Here is a 20,300-nt window from a genome sequence, read left to right on the forward strand (position 1 = left end):
TTTGAAAAAGCTCATTTGAAATTTTTTGAAAAATGTCAACTTTGAACTTCGTAAAAAAAAGCTCAGTTTTGGACGTTTGAAGGTCTAACATTGACCTTTTAAAAAATCTGAACTTGAACTTTCAAAACAGCCTACTTTGAACTTACAAAAATTAACTCTTCAAAAAAAAATCTTAATTTCAATCTTTGAATAAGTTCAACGTTGCCAGAATGTAAATTTCAAACCTCCAAAATATGTACTTCAACTTATACTTTTGAAAACATTCTTACTTTGACTTTTAAAAAAATCCCAACTTGAAAATCTTGCAAAAAGCTCAATTTTGATTTTTCAAAAAATGTCAATTTCGAAATTTTTAAAATGCTGGACTTTGAAATTTTGAAAACTTACAATACCAACTTTCAAAAACATAATAAACAACTTTCAACTTTCAAACTGTAGATAGGTAGGTATTTTAAAAAGATGAAATTTAATTTTTCAAAAAATTTCAACTTTGAACTGTGAAGAATCTTATTTGAAAATTAAAAAAATCATCAATAAACTTTCAGAATAGGTAGCTCAACTTCGAATCTTTAAAAGTTCAACTTTGACGTTTTAAAAAATATCAAAAAACACAACTTTTACCCTTCAAAAATTTCAACTTTTGCTTTTCAAAACATTCTCACTTTGACTCATTGGACTAATTTTGTACAATAAATTGGACTTCAAAGTTTACTGACAGAAGGATCTTGATTGACTCAAAATTGCTGTCAATGAATTCGAGGAATCTATTTTGGCATGAATCGATCTTTAGGGTTAGGAGAGGAGGTGATTGAACTCCCCCTCTGCCTTGTCTTTCGATCTGGCATTGTACCAACAAAAATATAAATTTCAACACGCTCAGCTCATTAAAATGTGTACTGAAATGAATTTTTTTCTTACTAAGTAATAACTAACTTAATTGTGGCACATGTCATAAAAAAAAACTCGAATGCATAAATTGTTGGGTACATGAACATGAACATATTTTGGGAAACTTCAGAAATCTCAACTGATGTTCGTAATAGAGACGATAAGAGCGCAAGAATGTATTCCAACTTAGGCAGGTTCGATTATGGCAGCCCTTCTTGAATACAGGTATAAATATCTGCGTACCCTTAATATTGCAGGGACTAAATTTTTCCATCAACTTCGCAAAAAAATTTTCCGAGTGTTACTCGACGATTAAGATTGGTGATGAGATGTGATTTGCGGCCCACAAATAACCTGAATATTGCTTGAAAATTTTACTTTTGGTTGATTGACACCCAATAACTCACAAAGAAGCAGACAGCTTGCAAAATATTGCTAAAATTTTTCCATTCATCCCGATTAAAAATAGTTATAAATACTTACCTACTCAAATCTAATAGAAAAATTGGTCATACTCGTTTACGTGATGAAAGTTCAACCTATCTAGCTCCATAAAAGCGCATCATGTTTCTCCTATCGCCTTACTCACACTCGCACGAAAATATGAATGAAATTATATATATACCTAATCAATGTTTCATTTCTAAAACAAAAAAAATAAATAAAATAATGAATGAAAAAAAATAAACAATAAATACTCGTACAATTAGATATCAATTTCTGATGCAGTATTTTTGTAACCTTGTACTTGAATGAGATAGAGAAATGAAGTTTGCTCTATACAAAATAACGAACTTTACCTCATAAGTATACCTAAATAGGAAGCATGACTGAAAATCTAAAGTTATCGGGAAGAATTTTTTTTTCAATAAGAAATAATGTCCGAAATGGTTGAATTATTTATGTACAGTACACATTAATTACGTAAATTCATATTTTTCAACCATCGGTTTTTCTCACTACTTCCTCCACCTCTCTCCAAAAAAATCGAAGTAGGTATCTCAACCAGAAGAAGATTTTTTGGATCGAATGAAAAAAATCAAAAGAGCATAATTTAACAAATAGGTACTTACACCACCAAACAAACAAGAGCTGAAGTTCAGTTCTGAACTCGTATTAACGAAAATGACCAAAAATTAATGAATATCCACCAAACTTGGGCGCGAAAACGCGTGAAGAAGAGTTTAAAACAAAGACGAAACCAATTGCCCTCGCCTCGCTTGCTTGAGTTGATTCGTTTGTCTTTTCCAAAATTAGAAATTAAAAATAGTTCACTTTATCTTCAAGCTCATGAAACAAAAAAAAGCCTGTAAAATTTTAGTTGTGAAGTTGGAGATTTTGGAAACAAGAGTTGGCATTTTTAGCAATTTTGCCCCCTCCCCCCAATCTGAGAAGTCACCTCGGTTTGTCCCTGGTTAAAAATGCGTTAAAATGATGCAAACACTAAAAAAAAAAACAAAAAAAAACATTAACATCATTAAAAATTATAAACATGTGATGAAATGTAAAAAAAAATCCAAAAATTCGTAAAATAATGTACAGGTTCAACCAGAGGAGTCAGAAAGGGGAAAAAAATTTCTGAGCTCGCATAGTTACTTGAATATTTAGTCCTCTCCCCCGGGGAAACGAAATTATGAATTGAAATTACGATAAAAAAATGGAGGGTCCATCTGAATTTTCTGTAGGGCTCAGATTTTCTCTGCACCGCCCTGTCGTGTGGGTCGGGGTTTTGGGAAACTTGACCATGTACAAGTAATTACTTATAGTAAATGCATAAAAGTGTGCATTCGATCTTCATAAAATGTATTTCCCTTACCTACCTTTATAAAAGTTTCAGCGTTGAATTGACTTCTGACTTCTGAGTGTGATAATCTTATGTTAAAGGTCAGATAATCTGTGGGTCACTAAAGATGATGCAATTTTTTCAATTTTGATAATTTTTCGCACGCTACAAAATTTGAACCACTGGAAATAACGTGTTGCAATAATCTTATTATGTAACTAATTAAAAATTTTCGTCTGTCCAAATCAATTTTTAAATCACTGGATTTACATTGGTATGGAAAGTGGTCATCATTTTTCAGCCTATTTTTTTCAAATTTACAAACACATAAATTAATTTTCATAGCTTTAATATTTGAAAATTTTATCAATAGTTTGTCAGAAAATTATCATAAATTTTCAATAAGCGGAATAAAGGCCCGAGCGAAACGAGTTTCGAAGATATCTACAAATTTTGTCAATAATTAGGGCATTTTTTGATATTTTGGCAGAAATGGGAACTTTCTGGCAGTTTTGACTGGAATGCATTAGAAAGACCTGCATTTTTTGGATGATTTCGATTAAAATGACATTATTTTTGATATCAGAAGTCAATTTTTCAAAACTATTAAAAAATTAGTAACTCTGATTTTTAAAATTTTTGAACCACGTTGACTACTCAAAAAAATCTGAAAAAATCACTGAAAATAATACCTATGGACTAAAACACAGTTTTTGGTGTGAAAATTTTACCCGCAACTCTTTTAAATGCTGAGCTAAGGCAATTCAAAGTTTTCTCACTAGATTTTTAATTAGATGAATGCAGGGGGAAAAATATCTGAAAAAATTTCCACAAAGTATAGTCTCCATGTTCCATACACATCACCAAAATTTCAAAATTGTTGGTCAAGTGGTCTAGAAACCACGATTTTCTTAATTAATGTAGAAGGAGGGGGAGGGGAAGACAAAAAAATGTTGTACTTGAAAATGTTTTTTTGGTCTCCTAAACTTATATGTATACCTTTGGATTATATAAAAACCGAGCCGAGGGTCGATTCATCACTCTTAAGCCTCGGGTAGGTACCTACCCTTTGATTTGGTGGGGGAGGGGTCGGAGGGTTCTGGTGGGTTGAGAAGGTAGGAGAAGTGCAATTTCAATTTTGACCTGATATTCGTATTCAGAGGCAACGAATTATGCGAAAAGGACACCTTACAAGGGAACCTCTTGAGTTGTTCGCCTACGATTTGAAAGGGAAAGCGATTTTTGGAAAGAGCATGTTCTAAAACCCCCAAATCTAAATTTTCAGCTGCCCAAGTTCATTTTTCGATTTTTGGCGAATTTTTGAAAATCCAAAATTGACTATTTTGGTGATTTATGCTTTTTTTTAAAAAAGTACGTACTTGATCAGTAAAAATGTTCAAAATAGGTCCTAAAACTGATATTAACCACCCAAATCCAAATTTCGCCATTTCCAGCCATTCTGGAGCCTCCAGCGCGATTTTTCAATTTCTCCATAATTTTAAATTTGCTCCAAAAGACGTGAATATGAAGTTGGGCAGCTGAAAATCGTGTTGTGTGTCATACTCGACCTGCTTAACGAATTTATCCACATTTCAGCCGATTCTGGAGCGGACACCTATTTTTTTTTTCTTTTTTTGGTTTTCCTATCATACTGCACTTTGAAACTGCTCATTTCTCCTAAACACCAACCTCACCAGCCACTCAGACCACCTCGCGCTCACTTCACCCGACATGGCCGAAAGTCCCAAGCCCAAAAACCTAAAACCCACAACTCATGCGGGGACAACTCGCACAAGGGATCCTCGGCCCCGGGAAAAGGTGCCGAGAATTTTAATTTATTTATTTTTTGTTTATTTTACTTCTGCCCCTTGGTAGAGGCACCCAGCAGCGGGCCAAACCTGGTGGCTACCGACGAACGGTGTCTTGCCTCCAGACAGCAAGGTTTGCAGCAGAGTGTGGTTCTACCTGGAACAGTTCAACATCAGATAGCATATAATTAAGTACATAACACATAAACATAACGCATAAACATATTTACAAATACAACGAGAGACTTCGCACATGGGAATGCTTCCCTAGGGTACCGGAGAAGAGACTCCGAAAAACAACATATACTTCAGACAACGAGAGACTTAACACGATGAGAGGCAGAGAGGCTTCACCTAAAAACAACAAGAGGCTTCAAAAACAACGAGAGACTTCCCTAAGCACCACAATGGCTGCCTAAGAGCCTTGGACAGCGACAAGTCCCAATCCCGAATGACCTCTGTTGCGTATCCGCATGCCATCAAGACGCTAACGGCAAACAGCGTGAAACCCGAAGATGGACTCTGTCGACTGACACGCTGGTTTGACGATGCGTAACCCCGAATAACACCAGAAGCCAAGGGACCAAGCCCGCTGCCCAGAGAGATGGAATGAAGGAATGGATGTAGACACACCGATAATCCAGCACAATGCACACCAAACAAGGCACACTAAGACGAGCCGCCCCATAACAGGTCGACTCGGACCGTGTCTCCTCCTTCTGAAAGGTACGAGGGTCGTAACCGTTGATTCCAGTTATGCATGACCTACCCTTAGAACCATGCAAATCCAAATTTCACCATTTCCAGCCATTCTGGAGCCTCCAGCGTGATTTTTCAATTTCTCCATAATTTTAAATTTGCTCCAGAAGACGTGAATATGAAGTTGGGCAGCTGAAAATCGAGTTGCGTGTCATACTCGACCTGCTTAACGAATTTATCCACATTTCAGCCGATTCTGGAGCGGACACCTCAAGAGTGGTTTTTTGACCAGCCTTTTTTCAAAATAAAAATAATACAAAAACCAAAAATTCCCCGTTTACGAGAAAATTTTTAAAATTTGCGTGAATCGCAGTATTTTATCATGAACTAACCCCACGAGGACGAATATCGCCATTTCCAGCAATTCTGGAGCCTCCATCGCGATTTTTCAATTTCTCCAGGGGCTCCAGAAAGGCTGGAAATGGGGAAATTCACCCTCGTGGGCTTGATTAATGACGAAATACAGCGATTCACGCAAATTTCAAAAATTTTCTCACAAACGAGAAATTTTTGGTTTTTGGATATTTTTATTTTGAAAAAAAGCTGGTCAAAAAACCACTCTTGAGGTGTCCGCTGCAGAATCGGCTCAAATGTGGATAATTTCGTTAAACAGGTCGAGTATAACACACAACTCGATTTTTAGCTGCCCAACTTCATATTCACGCCATCTGGAGCAAATTCAAAATTCTGGAGAAATTGAAAAATCGCGCTGGAGGCTCCAGAATGGCTGGAAATAGCGAAATTTGGATTTGGGTGGTTGATATCAGTTTTAGGACCTATTTTGAACATTTTTACTGATCAAGTACGTACTTTTTAAAAAAAAGCATAAATCACCAAAATAGTCAATTTTGGATTTTCAAAAATTCGCCAAAAATCGAAAAATGAACTTGGGCAGCTGAAAATTTAGATTTGGGGGTTTTAGAACATGCTCTTTCCAGAAATCGCGGTCCCATTCAAATCAGAGGCGGACACCTCAAGAGGTTCCCTTGTTAGTAATCAAAATTGATTTTTTCGAAAAAAATTCTATTTTTACTCGTCTTTCTCCAGTTTTTCCAATTTTTTACCACAGTCCATTAAAAAAATTTTTTTGAAAAAATACCTATATTTTTTGTGGCGATCAAAAACACGTTTAAAAATATCAGGTTCGAAGGTGTGCTCATTTATCATCATATAGTTACCTATTTTTAAAAAAACGAAGTGAAAAAATATCATTTTAAGGGAAAACTATAGGTATAAAGGGGAGGGGCTGTGAATTTTTTGAAGGTTATGACCCTCATAGGTAACTACAACATATTAAAAAATTTCAAACATCGGTTCACATGGAGCTACGAATTTTTTTATCTCTATTTCACAAAAAGGGTGATATCTTAAAACTGGGAGTGGGGGTTCTATAATTTTGAACGTGAAGTTTTCTCGATGGTACCTCTCTACCATGCAAATATCAACCCCAAAGCTCTCGGGAGCCAAATCACCATTCATAACCCCCCCCCCTCTTATAATCTATCCCAAATTTTCCAACTTTTCGCTCAAAATTTTTCTTACAAGAGGGAGGGGGTGATATATCTTTCCCACATCCCCCCGTTCAGCTCACCTCTGAAAATGGGACCTACACGTACAATAGAACATTTCCACATTACATTTGCTCATTTAACGTGGTCCACGTGCCTTTGCCACCAACACAGCTGACGTGATCGAGCTGAGTTACTGACCCTGATATCTGGAGTTACGATTACCCAAACTATAAACTATTAAAGCTCTTCCTCGTATAGGGAAAGGGATCGGGAAGTAGGAAATTGGGGCACGAGACGCGACACGCGACACGAGAGAATACGTCGAATTACGATTCGATTCGTATACGTGGGTGTCGCTAGGTAAGGTACGAGTACGTAAGTAAGTACACAGCAGAGGTACGAGTATATGGTATAGGTCTTTGCACACAATTCGGCTTAGTTTAATTTCTTATGACCGAATTAAAATTGGTAACACTGCTTATGGTTTCACCGTTTCACCTCGTGGCCTTATCACCTGAGCAGTGGTGTGGTGTATGGTGTATGGTGCTTATTTCTTCGCGCTTCGCCATCGCCTCGCTTACGATTACTACACTCGTAGTGCTCGTTTATAGCTCACATCAGCTCGGTGGAATCGACATGCGCGCTCGCGGTCGTCGTCTCCTTATTCGTATTGACATTCGAGTTTACTGATAACAATTATACAGTATGTAACTGCTGATAAGTATCTCTCACTGCTTGGTACTCGTTGTCGCAATTACTACTACATTATACCAATTTACACCTGTGTGTACCTATACGTTTACCGTGTCCGCGAATCTACACCTGACTATCTTTATACGAGTAATAACGTTCAAACTGCCAGAAATTGTGCGAAAAAAAAGTGATGTTGCGCCGTCGCATTGAAAATTGGATTATTTAATAACTACACGAAAAGATTAACGAAAGTGAACTTATATACATAATAAAGCAGCACTGCGGAAGCAAATTTTGTCAAATCAGCGCGCTTTCTCTCTTTTTCTACGCTTTGGGTATGATTATTTTCGTCAATTTGTTACCCTTTTTGCTTCTAAACTCGTTCCCCTGCCTTAGCTACCCTTTCTATTACGTATCCCTGCTTACCCGCCAACTCGGCGGAAACTAGGTAATGTAAACATTATGTTACCTATTTTCCTTTTTCCTTCTGGAAAAATAGTGAATTTTTTATCGACGTTTGCGAAATTTGACGCAATTGTTCTCGAATTAATCTTTTTACAGCTGTCTGGGATATCGTCGCGTTTCGTATGGCTATTAATGATGAAGATAATTTTCAAGTGCTCATAATATCGATATTTTCACAGATTAAACAATACAGGGGCAGGGGTAGAGGGCTGGTTGTTCTTAAGTTAATTTGCGAAATCGATGTTCGAATTGAGGAAATTGGATTTCGTCTCAATTTCTTCAGCAAAATTGTAAAGTACCGAGGTATGGGTATTTATTTCTCATTGTTCTTTAAAAGTTGAAAAAAATGTATTCCAAAAGTTCTAGAATACAAAACAAAGACATTTGTTTGCTGAGGTAAGGTGTTGAAAGTGAAGGGAGAGGAGAAATTTTTCCCAGGGTGCACCACTTACAAAAACACGTACAGCTGGTGATCCTTGTATAAAGGTTCCAGTAAAAAATTGATCCTGTTCATTTTTGCTCAAAGTACCTGCGAATCAAATGAACCATCAAAAAAAAAACTAATCAGTTCACATTGCAGTGATATAAAATTTAATGCCCTAAAATTTTGTCTCTTTTCATATTTTCCATTGGTCTCTTGGTCTCTTCATTTTTCTCAAAAATCGATTTCTTATTATGAAAAAATTTTAAAAATTTAAATTTCTCATCTCAAGCAGTTGATGCAAGTTGAACTTTTCAATTCCAGCTCAAAATAAGCATCTCAAAATTCAAAGTCTCATTTTAAAAAAAATAGGAAAAAAATGAAAGTGAATAACAAATAACAATTACAATATGAATTTTACTTCACATATTTCACTTGTACCTAACCTACGTAAAAACCCAGAGTGCAAACGTGTAATACAAATTTACATACTCACATGCCAATTCTGGTCTGCGTCTGCCGGTCAATACATAGTCAATACTCTGGTCACGTGACCTAAGCTTGTCCCTGCCGCACATTACGCGGTAGCAGTTGAGATAGGTATGGTCAACGTGAGAGGTGAGACGTTCACACGGTTCACACTTCACACACCTTAAGGTTAGAGGATCAATGTGCTATCCAACCAACCGCACTATCATTTCATTAAACATTAAATACCCCAATCCGTTTCACTGTTTGCCCTTTCACAACCTTATTTTTTTGCAAAAACAACTGACCTATATTATACATGTTACCTACATATTTTACACGTGTTTTTCTTTTGTCAACAGATTTTGTTGCGGATGATTCCATTGTTGCAGTTTACCCGCAAAAACGAGAAATTGGACTGCAAATTTTCGAATTCACTTGTACCAGTGGACAGATTTCAACGTTGTGACAAGAATTAATCATGCGATAATTTATTTAATTTTCGAGAATTTGGGATACAAGTGTGTTTCCCTGAAGAGTATAGGTTAAGGTGCTATTTGCGAAGATGGATTCAGAAAAATGTAAACCTTTTGTAAAATCAGGTAAGCTTGAATGATCGGATAGGTATATTATATGTACTTATGCACATGAAGGGGGAGAAGCTGTGGTTTTTTCAAAGTTGGATGATTCTGAATTCAGACGTGGTAGGTAGCCATTCTTCTGCCGAAAATTGAATTATTGAAGATTTAGCATCTGCCTATGTAGTTGGTTTTTAGATCCAGCTAACGTACTGAAGTGCCCCGTATTTTTTATTGAAGAAGAAGAGAGAAATGAGGTGGGGAGGAAGTAGAAAGGAAGGGGAGATTGCATATTGTTGGAATGGTTCAAATTTACAGAGAAAATGTGGCATGGCCAAGATTGTTTTACAGGAGAGGGAGTAAATAAAAAATTTTTGTAAAATTTGTGATTCACTTTTTTTTATTTTTGTTTTTTTTCTATCTTTTGTTTTTTTTTATTTTAATTTTTTTTAATTTTTTGTTATTTTTAATTTTTTGTTTTTTTTTTAATTTTTTGTTTTTTTTTATTTTTTATTTTTTTTATTTTTTGTTTTTTTTATTTTGTTTTTTTTTTCATTTCAATTGTTTTATTTTTTGTTATTTTTATTTTTTTTATTTTTTTTATTTTTCATTTTTTTCTATTTTCTATTTATTTTTTTCCATTTTTATTTTTTTTCATTTTTTTATTAATTTTTTTTATTTTTCATTTGGTATTTTTCATTTCTCTTATTTTTTTAAACTTTTTTTCAATTTTTTTCATTTTTTATTTCTGTACCTATTTTTTTTATTTTTCATTTTTTTCATCTTTTCATTTTTGTTATTTTTCATTTTTATTTTTCTAAAAAGTTTTTTTCATTTTTTAAATTTAATTTAAAATTTTTTTCTTATTTTTTTCAATTTTTTTCAAATTTTTTAAAATTGAAAATGGCTGGATCTGATTAGATTGATCAGGTCAGATACGGACATTTCCTTGATCCAATTTTAGCTGACTGAATCTATAAGCATTTTCATCAGATTAGATACACATCAGTTAAAGAAATTTCAAAGAACCTACTTGATCAGTTCAGATCAGATTCAAACACTTTTGCAGTTCTATGCAATACTACACTGATCAGATCAGATCTGACGTTACCCGGCCATGGATTCTACATGTATTTGATTTGACCATCTGATCAGATCATAGTTTTGATCTGATAAGAGCTGTTCAGATCTTGAGAGATTTTATGGGGAAACCTGACTGAATCAGAGCAGATCTGATTACATCTGATCAAACAGATCACATCCAGACATTATGTTGATCTAGTTGGGTCTGACCATATCAAAGTTTTAATCAGATTGAATCTGTTTAAATCGCATAAGATTTTATAATGAAATTTGACTGAATCTGATCACGTGATCAGACCTGATACCTTCTGTAATTACTTAGATCAGATTATATCCGGGCATTTTTTTTCGCGTTCTAGTTTGATCTGATCTGATCAGTGTTTGGATCTGATTGAATCTACTTAGATCTGATAAGATCCTATGATGAAACTTGATTGAATCTGATCAAGTCTGGTTCTACATGATTGAACTTTTTAAATCAGCAGATGAGATCACACCCAGGCATTCCCTCCATCTCATTTGATTTTACCTGATCACAGTTTTGATCCGATCATTCGAGGGGAAATGATTGGATCTGATCAGATTTGATCAGTTCTGAACAGATCTAGATTGAAACCAGCTAGAAAACGTTCGGAGCTGATCGATAACGTCTGAACAATATTAATCTGACTTCGATCTTAGCAGGTCTGATCAGATCCAATCATTTTCCTCTGAGTAGATCTGATTAAATCTGATTTGACCTCAGATCAAATCAGATCACATCAAGACATTTCCTTGATCAGATCAAAATTTTGTTCTGATTGGATCTGTTCAAATCTCATAAATCTTATGAAGAAACTTATTTGGATTTGATCAGATCTGATTCTATCTGAATTCATGAATGCACCTTTTTAATCAGATCACATCCAGACATTCTCTTTATCCAATTTGACCTGATCAGTGATCGGAGTTTTGATCAGTTACCTCGGGGAAAGAAATTGGATCTGATCAGACACATGCATCAGATCTGGTTAAATCAAATCAGACCTTCCCTATCTGGTCTGATCAGTTTTGAACAGATCTAATTGAATTTAGAGTATGACGGGATCTGATCAATCCTGTCTAATTAGATATCAGGCAGGGTTAGATCCAAGCTTGCCTGAACAGCTCTAACCCGACCCTAATTCAAAACTTTGATCTGCTCAGGTCTAATCAGACCTAGAAACGGAGACCAGATTGGATCTGATTAGATCTGAATAGATTTGATCATACCTGAGTGATCACAATTCACACTTGATAGATTGTACTAGATCAGACATCATCACATCTGATCATCATTTAATAAATATCTTTAAAAATTGAGTAAATACACACAAAAAAATAAAAATGGCTACAATTCATCCAAATTTAAAAAAAAAAAATACCATAAAATTCCCAAAAAGTTTGTGAAAATGACACAAAAACGTTTAAAAACAAAGAAAAGTTGATAAAAGTGAGTAATAAAAGTGGGTTCTCAACTAAAATGGCATAAAATTGAGGAAATTAATAGGTAATTAAAAAAATTATCTGAAATTTTCAGGGAAAATTTTTAAAACAAACAAAAAAATTAATAAAACATAAAAATTATGAAAAGCTAAATTCTACAAAAATTGCAAAAAATTGAATCGATTTAAGCATTCTGAAATGGAGTACGATTTTGAAAACATTTTACAAATTTGGTTGAAACTTCGCAAAATTACGTAGTATAAAAAGTGTTATTTTGGCGTAAAAATTTATTAAAACATCAAAAACTAATGTCAGATTATAGAAAAATAGCTCAAAATTTACCTACCAAGAATCAGTTCAGTTTATGCTAAATTGTTGAAAGTTTATGAGATTCCAAAACGGCTTGAAACCACCACCAATCGATTTTATGAAAGGTTGAGGGAGGGGGGCGTAAAGAATGGCGTATAAATCAAACTTCAGCTCATCTTTCTCTCTCAATTTGATCAAGTTTTGAGTTTTTCGTGGAAAATTAGCTAGAATCAAATTTTTTAAAAATTCTTTAAATATTGAAGAACAAAATTTAATCCTTAAAAAATTTCTGCAATTTATTATTTGGCACTATTGTCAAGCTTGAAATGTAATTTTTAAAAATTGTTCTACATTCGAAGGTTTTTTTTGGAAGTTTAGGACGTTTTCAGAATTCATCATACTTCAATTTACTTCAGAAACAAATTCTAAAAAATTGAAGATAGGTACCTACAAAAAGTTGCAAAATTCAGAAAAATTGTTCCTCGTTTAGCAATTTATCATATTTTTTGAAATTAAAAAAATGAACAAAATTACCTATCCTGGAATTAAATTGAACTAAACTTCACTTTATTTTTCACCAAAAACTCCTTAAATTTTGTAAGAAGGGGGGAGGGGCAGAAAGGTAGAAAAAATTCATAAAATACACGAATAAGATTAATAAGAAAAAAATGATTCACAACGCTCAATATCTGACATTTAGGTACGCCTGATTAACATCATTTCTAACTATATGTATAGATAAGCTGTAGATATGGCTTTACACTTAATTCAGTCAGCCGTGGACATATGTTATGTAGCAATATAATTAAACTTTCGTGGGAATTTCGAGATTGAAAAAAATTGTCTGATAATACACGTGTTCCGTACTATATTTTCAGGCGCTGACGACGAGAAACATGACGATAACGCTTTCAACGTAGAATGCAAAACGTACAAGAAACGATGGCTAATTTTGGCATTATTTTGCATGTGTTCGGCGTGCAATGCCAGTCACTGGATACAGTATGCCATAATCACGAATATCGTCAGCCGGTATTATAATGTGGACAGCGTGTTAGTCGATTGGACTTCTATTATATTTATGGCCACATACATACCGTTGGTGTTTCCGGCATCGTGGGTTTTGCAAAAAAAGGTACGAACGACTACTTTTCATAATACCCATGTAAGGTTTGCGAGTGGGTGGAATTAGGTTAGTGGTTATAACTAATGGTAAGTTCTCGAGCTTCCTTCTTTCTGTCAAATTTCAAGGTGGATTGATGAGGGGAAGGGGGGACGTTTAAAATCGATGTTGGTGAAAAGTTTTCATCATTTTTTTTTTACTCGTTATAATACAACAGAAAAATAAGTAGTCGGGTAGGAGGGTCTCCACGATTAAAATAAATTCTATAGAGTTCTATATTTTGAAGCCAAAGCTCAGGTGCCTGCTTCATCATCGCTGAAATATTTTCAAGGCAATTCGAAAGAAGCTAAATAAAACTCAAAACAGCATCGTAAAAGAATTAAATTAAGATACCGAATATTACCTACCTATTCATAAGTACCTACCCAACTGTGGATGATTGTGATTATGACCCTTGTAGGGATTACGAGTAGCAGTCATCATGGGAGCTGTTTTACTAGCGATTGGATCATGGATAAAAGTATTCTCTGCCCATCGAGATCGATTCGACGTAGCATTCACCGGACAAACGATAGTCAGCATATCACAAATGTTCACCCTGGGTGCTCCTGCTCGACTGGCTGCTGTTTGGTTTCCACACCATCAGGTATCTTCAGCAACTGCTATCGGTGTATTTGGAAATCAGGTACGTTAATTTGTCGATGAACATTTAATTAAGGTATCGATTTAGATATCTTATATCTTGTATACGTTTTGTAGTTGCCCCTGCTTGTAGTGCAAGTGTTATTTACTCATAATCGTGGTGATTGAGGCTTGAGATTTATGGTACTTCTTATCTACATAGTATGTACCTATCTATTTAATACTTGTGTATGTGCGGATGATTAATTTTTATTTTTTCTCTTTTTTTTCAACGTTGAATTGTGGTATAGATCGGAATCGCGATTGGATTTCTCATTCCACCTATGATCGTTCAAGAGAGCAATGATAATCATCAAATTGGAAAACAATTTCATATGTTGTACTTGGGAACTGCCATCGCATCCACTGTTATATTTCTTTTGATTTTGATGCGTAAGTGAAATAAATCCTACTAATTATGTGAAAACTTAGGTACCTACACTATTACACATAATCAGATCCGTGCATCTGCATGTAATATTTTAGATTAACTCGAGAAATACCTATCTGTAGGTCTACTCATTGACTTGACATGTACTTCAAGGTGACATATCAGCGTTACAATATAATTAAACAATGATTGGAGGATAAAAAAAAACTTGAAACTGTCAAATTGTAAAGACGTACAGTGGGCTCAAAAAATATTTGGAATATCTGATTTAAAAAAAGTTGTTTTAAAATTAACGTTATTGGCTTAAATTCTGAGATAATTAAGTAGGTACCTACCTAGTACCTAATTTGCCTATCTATCTGGCTTTTGAAGGCAGTCGCCCGTATGACGTACGGTGTGGCCTTCTAAGGTCATTGACCTGTCTGTCTGGCTTCCTGATTAGCGCAGTGACAATTATTTTTGTCATTTTTATTGCCACATTGGAATCTTCGGGTATAAAATTGGCACCTTCAAAATAGAAAATTAAGGTACGAGAAAATTGCCACCAAAATGTCAAAACATTGCCACGTACATATTTAATTTCGCGCATGCGCATTCTGTTGTGATTGGTAATGAATTGTCAAAAAGTTGATGATAATTTCCTTCGAAGAATAATGCCAACATTTTGACAATTTTTGCCAATATCAGTTCCATATACGCTTGCACCGTTTATGATAGTTTTTTTCAAAGTAGGTACCTACCTATTTCATATTTTTTTCAATTTCAAACAAAATTCATTACTTACACCACTCAGATTTTTTTAATCACCGCATTCACTCAAATTTAAAAAAAAAAAACAAAAAAAATTATGAAAAATAAAGTTAATTACTTATAAGTAGGTACGATTTTAAATATTTTGAACAGAATAAGTGTGCTTCTTCTTCAAACAATCTAAAAAAAAATCTCTCTAGTCATCACCAAATTTCAAAAAGGAATTAGCAAACAATTTACTGCAAAATAATTTTGATAACTGTTATAGTTAGGTAGATGTGTTTTAAAATATTTTAAACCAAATTATAAACAAAATCTAAGCAGAATGATTTTGAAATACAAAAATTTTGAAACTAAGTCCAAAACGTCTCAATTTTTAAGAAAATCACTGCAAGCAGTCACTCAAATCTCAATCCCCCCTCAAAAAAATAAAAAAAATTCCAAGAATAGGCTACCGTGAAACGAAAAAATTGATATGTACTTAAGTATTACTGAAAACGTTTCAAAATTTCATTTTGAAAATTAAAAAAGTACCTACCTACTTGTAAGTAACCGTTTAGGATGTTTTTGTTTCTTTTCAATTTTATAGATTTAAAAACGTTTGAAAATGATTAAAATTGTATTAGCAACTTATTTTTTTAAAACCAAGTACTTTAAAATATATTTATTTTTTCAATCTAATTTTTAAAAAAATTGATACAAAATAATTTTTAAAATTCTGAATGGGTAAGTATAATGATACGATTTAAAAATAAAATCGAAATTCTGATGGATCAAAAAAAAAAAGTCCCAGCTAAACCAAAAATTGTAAAGCTAAATTCAAATACCTATTTTTTAAATTTCATTTTACAAAAAAATTTACTTTTTAATTAATGAAAATAAAAAATTAATTCACAAATTTATTCAAGACCGAAATCTTAAAAAATATTTTTTAATTTGATTTTTATATTTTTATTTTTATATTATTTTTTGAAGTGAAATTTACCAAGTTTTGAAGTCTGTCTGACGTTCTGTCTAGCTTCATAAGGTCATTGACCTGTCTGTCTGGCGTTTGCAGGCTGTCTGGCATTCCGTCTGACCTTCTGAGATCATTGACCTGTCTCGCTAAGTTTTGAAGGCTATCTGGACTTCCATCTGGCCTTCTAAGGTCATTGACTTGTGTGTCTAGCCTCTCAAGCGTTTGAAGACTGTCTGTCGTCCTGTCTGGCGTTCTGTCAAGCTTATAAGGTCATTGACCTGTCTGTCTGGCGTTTGAAGGCTGTCTGGCATTCCATCTGGCCTTCTGAGATCATTGACCTGTCTCGCTAGGTTTTGCAGGCTATCTGGCATTCCGTCTAGCCTTCTAAGGTCATTGACCTGTGTGTCTAGCCTCTCCAGCATTTGAAAACCGTCTGTCAAACTTCATAAGGTCATTGACCTGCCTTTCTGGCTTTTGAAGGCTGCCTGGCGTTCCATCTAGCTTTCTGAGATCATTGACCTGTCTCTCTAGGTTTTGAAGGCTGCCTAGCATTCCATCTGGTCTTTTAAGGTCATTGACTTGTCTGTCTAGCCTCTTCAGAGTTTGAAGACCGTCTGTTGTCTTGGCCGGGTTAATAAGGTCATTAACCCGTCAGTCTGACTTTTGAAGACCGTTGGCGTCCTAATCTGGCCTTCTAAGGTCATTGACCTGTCTGCTTGTCTGGGTTTTGAAGGCTCTCTGGCATCCCATCTGGCCTTCTAAGGTCATTGACCTTTCTGTCTGGGTTTTGAAGGCCATCTGGCGTCTCGGCTAGCCTCCTACAGTCATTAACCTGTCTGTCTAGCCCCTCCAGCGTTTGAAGACCGTCTGTCATCTTGTCTGGTTTCAGAAGGTCATTGACCCATCAGTCTGGCTATTGAAGGCCGTTGGCGTCCTAATCTGGCCTTCTAAGGTCATTGACCTGTCTGCTTGTCTGGGTTTTGAAGGCTCTCTGGCATCACATCTGGCCTCTAGAGGTCATTGACCTATCTGTCTAGCTTTTGAAGGCCTTCTGGCATTCGGGCAAGCCTCCTACGATCATTAACCTGTCTGTCTAGTCTCTCCAGTGTTTGAAGACCATCTGTCATTCTGTCTGGTTTCATAAGGTCATTGACCTGTCTACCTGTCTGGAGTTTGAAGACCGCCTGACGTTCTGTATGGCCTTCCAAGGTCATTGACCTATCTGTATAGGTTTTGAAGGCCGTCTGGCGTTCCGGCTAGCCTTCTACGGTCATTAACCTGTCTATCTAGCCTCTCCAGCGTTTGAAGACCGTCCGTCGTCCTGTCTGGTTTCAAAAGGTCATTGACCCAGCTATCTTGCCTTCTAAAGTCATTGACCTGTCTGTCTGTCTGGGGTTTGAGGGCCGCCTGACGTCCTGTATGGCCTCCTAAGGTCATTGACCCGTCTGTCTGGGTATTGAAAGTCGTCTTGCAACCAATGTTGTTTGATAAGGTCATTGACCTTACAGAAACTTCAACTGTAGACACATGCACATTGTTTTACCAATCCTACAAATTCAATTTTTTCAAGTCACATTGTGAAAGTTCAGGTTAATTTCAGCTTTACATTTTCTAACCAATTTCAGTTTGTGTTTCCTTTTCTTATTTACTTATCATTTTTTTTTTAAATGAAAACATTGGGATTCATTTCACGTCAGTAAGCAGATAAGATAGGTACCTATAGGGAAGATAGAAGCAGCATTTATATTTGTACTGGTTTTCTCTCTCGTTTTCTTTAACGTAGGTATGATGAGTTAGATAAGATAGGTGCATTTGATTTCCTAGAATTAGCTTATGATTCTTGACTACCATGTGATATTAAACCTACTTGTAAATAGAATAAATTAAGTTTCTATTATGACGAATTGACGAAAGCTAAAATAAAATTTGTAAATGTATAATCCCATGTAGTCTTTGAAGCTGCTCCCGCTTGTCCACCTAGCATTGCGCAAAAACTCGCCGTCATCAAGAAGAACAGAGCAGACGAGAAATCTTTCTACACCTCTCTGAAGCATTTGATATGTAATTTCGATTTCGATTTACTGTTGACTAGTTACGGATTCAACATCGGAGCTTTTTACGCTTACTCTACGCTTTTAAATCAACTCATCACTGCTCATTTTCCAGTAAGAAATAAACTATTGATACCTATTGTTGAGTTGAATCTAGCCACCTGTCTAGATACAAATATCTAGTACCTATATTTAGATCCTAGTTATTTATGGCTACGTCGTTGTATGGTGAAGGGGGTTACATGAGGAGAAATGATTTGGGTCATTGATGGAGAATGATGTGAACAAATTCTTATAAAGAGTACGATACAAGTTTTTTTTTTCAATACTCGTTTATGAATTTTCATTAATCTATGTCCATAGATGGGTAATGAATTTGCTGGCAGAGTTGGCTTAACATTGATCATCGGAGGTGTTCTCGGATCGTTGTTATGGGGCATTGTTTTAGATAAAACGCAAATTTACAAGTAAGTAAATTCCCACTCCTGTGGCCTTAATTTGTATAAACCTCGAGTCGATAGTTACTCTGCTCACGATTTCTTATTTTTCATTTGACAGAGGAACAACGGTACTGATTTATTGCTTATCCACGTTGGGAATGGCAGCTTTCACCTACACCCTTCAGCAAGAATGGCAAGCTATGGTTTACGTTACATCTGCATTCTTAGGGTAAATTACTACCTAGTACTTATATTTGTGACTGAAATCCAAATCATTTTTATTCTCATTATGCAATATTTTAATTTTTTAAAATAGATTTTTCATGAACGGTTACCTGACAGTAGGTTACGAATTTGGAGCAGAATTGACTTACCCAGAAAGCGAAGCCACATCATCTGGATTATTGAACGCCAGTGGCGAATTATGCGGCGTTATCGCAGTTCTCGTGGCTGAAATAATTTTAAAACGTTTCTGTAAGTTTTATTTCATCACAAGTATCTACAATTTACCCATTGAACAATTTCATAATCAACTTGTTCGTTTTTTTTTCAGCTGCATTAGCCACCAACATTTCTCTAGTCATAATGTTATTAATTGGCTTATTTTTATGCCTGTTTATCGACGGTAAAAAATTGAAACGATTAGAAGCCAGTCAGCAACCAGATAGAAGTAACAGCGTGCTATAACCTGAATAATATTTCGATATTTCATTGTAGAAGTATTAAGTAGGTACTTAAGTACAAAATGAGCTCAGAATTTGTTTCGGTATCGATCTGAGATGAATAAGGCTAGAACTACAGTACCTACCTAACCAGTATAGGTGAGATTCTATGTATGACTGTGCTCATTAACATTTGTAATCAGTTACTTACATATCTATCTAGTTACCTTTTATCTACCTATTGTATTATTCCAAGTTGCCAAAAACACTGAGTAGGTTTCTTTAAGTTGCAATCCGGGGAGAAAAGAAATGGTCATGTTTGAGGTTTCTCAAGAATTTATCAACTTATCGCATCTCTTCCTCGATCATTTATCAAGAATATTCTCCTCGGAATCTTACCCTCACACAGTAGTTACCTTGAGTATGTTATACGAGCTTTGTTCATCATTATGTTACCATATACCATTAGAGAAGTACGCGCATAGCGTAGTTTAGTCTACTCTACACGTATGCTCTAAGCAGACCTAATTTTTGGTATTATTTATTTAATTACTTATTACGATTCAGTTTCAATGTACTTAAGATGAAGTCGAATATGTTCTCAAAATGGTTGATGATACAAATAAGAATTATATGTAGGCCTAATGTAATAATTTATAGAGTCGATGTTTACCTATTAGTTTAAGAAAAGAAGGAGAAATGATTGGTTTAATTTAAGTACAACTACATCTATACATATCTATCAAGACTTTTTTTTAAAGGCAAAATTAAACTGCCAATTTTTAACAAATATTACTTATTGTTAGTATTCGATTTGAATGCTAATATAATTTTTTTAAACGTAATCAAACATATCAATACATTTTTTTGATTTTTTACTTATTTTAGCCACTTACCTATCTAGATATTTTGAGCAATTTTTTTTTTTTTTTTTTTGGGAGCCGAGGTTTTATTTTGTTCTCTTTCTCGACTTTTGAGTGATAAGTGAAGGAATTAAACTGAGAATTGGGAAAT

General features: G+C 34.8%; 1 protein-coding gene across 1 annotated transcript; it reads left to right on the top strand.

The window, feature by feature from the left end:
• The first annotated feature begins 7,270 nt into the window (after positions 1 to 7,270).
• LOC135842728 (uncharacterized MFS-type transporter C09D4.1-like) lies at positions 7,271 to 19,599 on the top strand. The gene is made up of 10 exons (XM_065360322.1): positions 7,271 to 7,777; positions 9,159 to 9,398; positions 13,109 to 13,365; positions 13,814 to 14,038; positions 14,286 to 14,427; positions 18,084 to 18,298; positions 18,548 to 18,651; positions 18,743 to 18,853; positions 18,941 to 19,098; positions 19,178 to 19,599. Exons 2-10 carry the CDS (start codon positions 9,362 to 9,364, stop codon positions 19,309 to 19,311), a joined length of 1,383 nt encoding a protein of 460 aa, XP_065216394.1. The 5' UTR covers positions 7,271 to 7,777; positions 9,159 to 9,361; the 3' UTR covers positions 19,312 to 19,599.
• The last annotated feature ends 701 nt before the right edge of the window (positions 19,600 to 20,300 follow it).

Source organism: Planococcus citri, chromosome 4, assembly GCF_950023065.1.
Source record: "Planococcus citri chromosome 4, ihPlaCitr1.1, whole genome shotgun sequence".
NCBI classification, from domain to species: domain Eukaryota; kingdom Metazoa; phylum Arthropoda; class Insecta; order Hemiptera; family Pseudococcidae; genus Planococcus; species Planococcus citri.

Coding starts and splice junctions, on each gene's coding strand:
- LOC135842728 (XM_065360322.1), top strand. CDS start 9,362: ATGGATTCAGAAAAATGTAAACCTTTTGTAAAATCAG. Junction 14,428..18,083: donor ATTTCTTTTGATTTTGATGC/GTAAGTGAAATA, acceptor AATCCCATGTAG/TCTTTGAAGCTGCTCCCGCT. Junction 18,854..18,940: donor GTTACATCTGCATTCTTAGG/GTAAATTACTAC, acceptor TTTTTAAAATAG/ATTTTTCATGAACGGTTACC.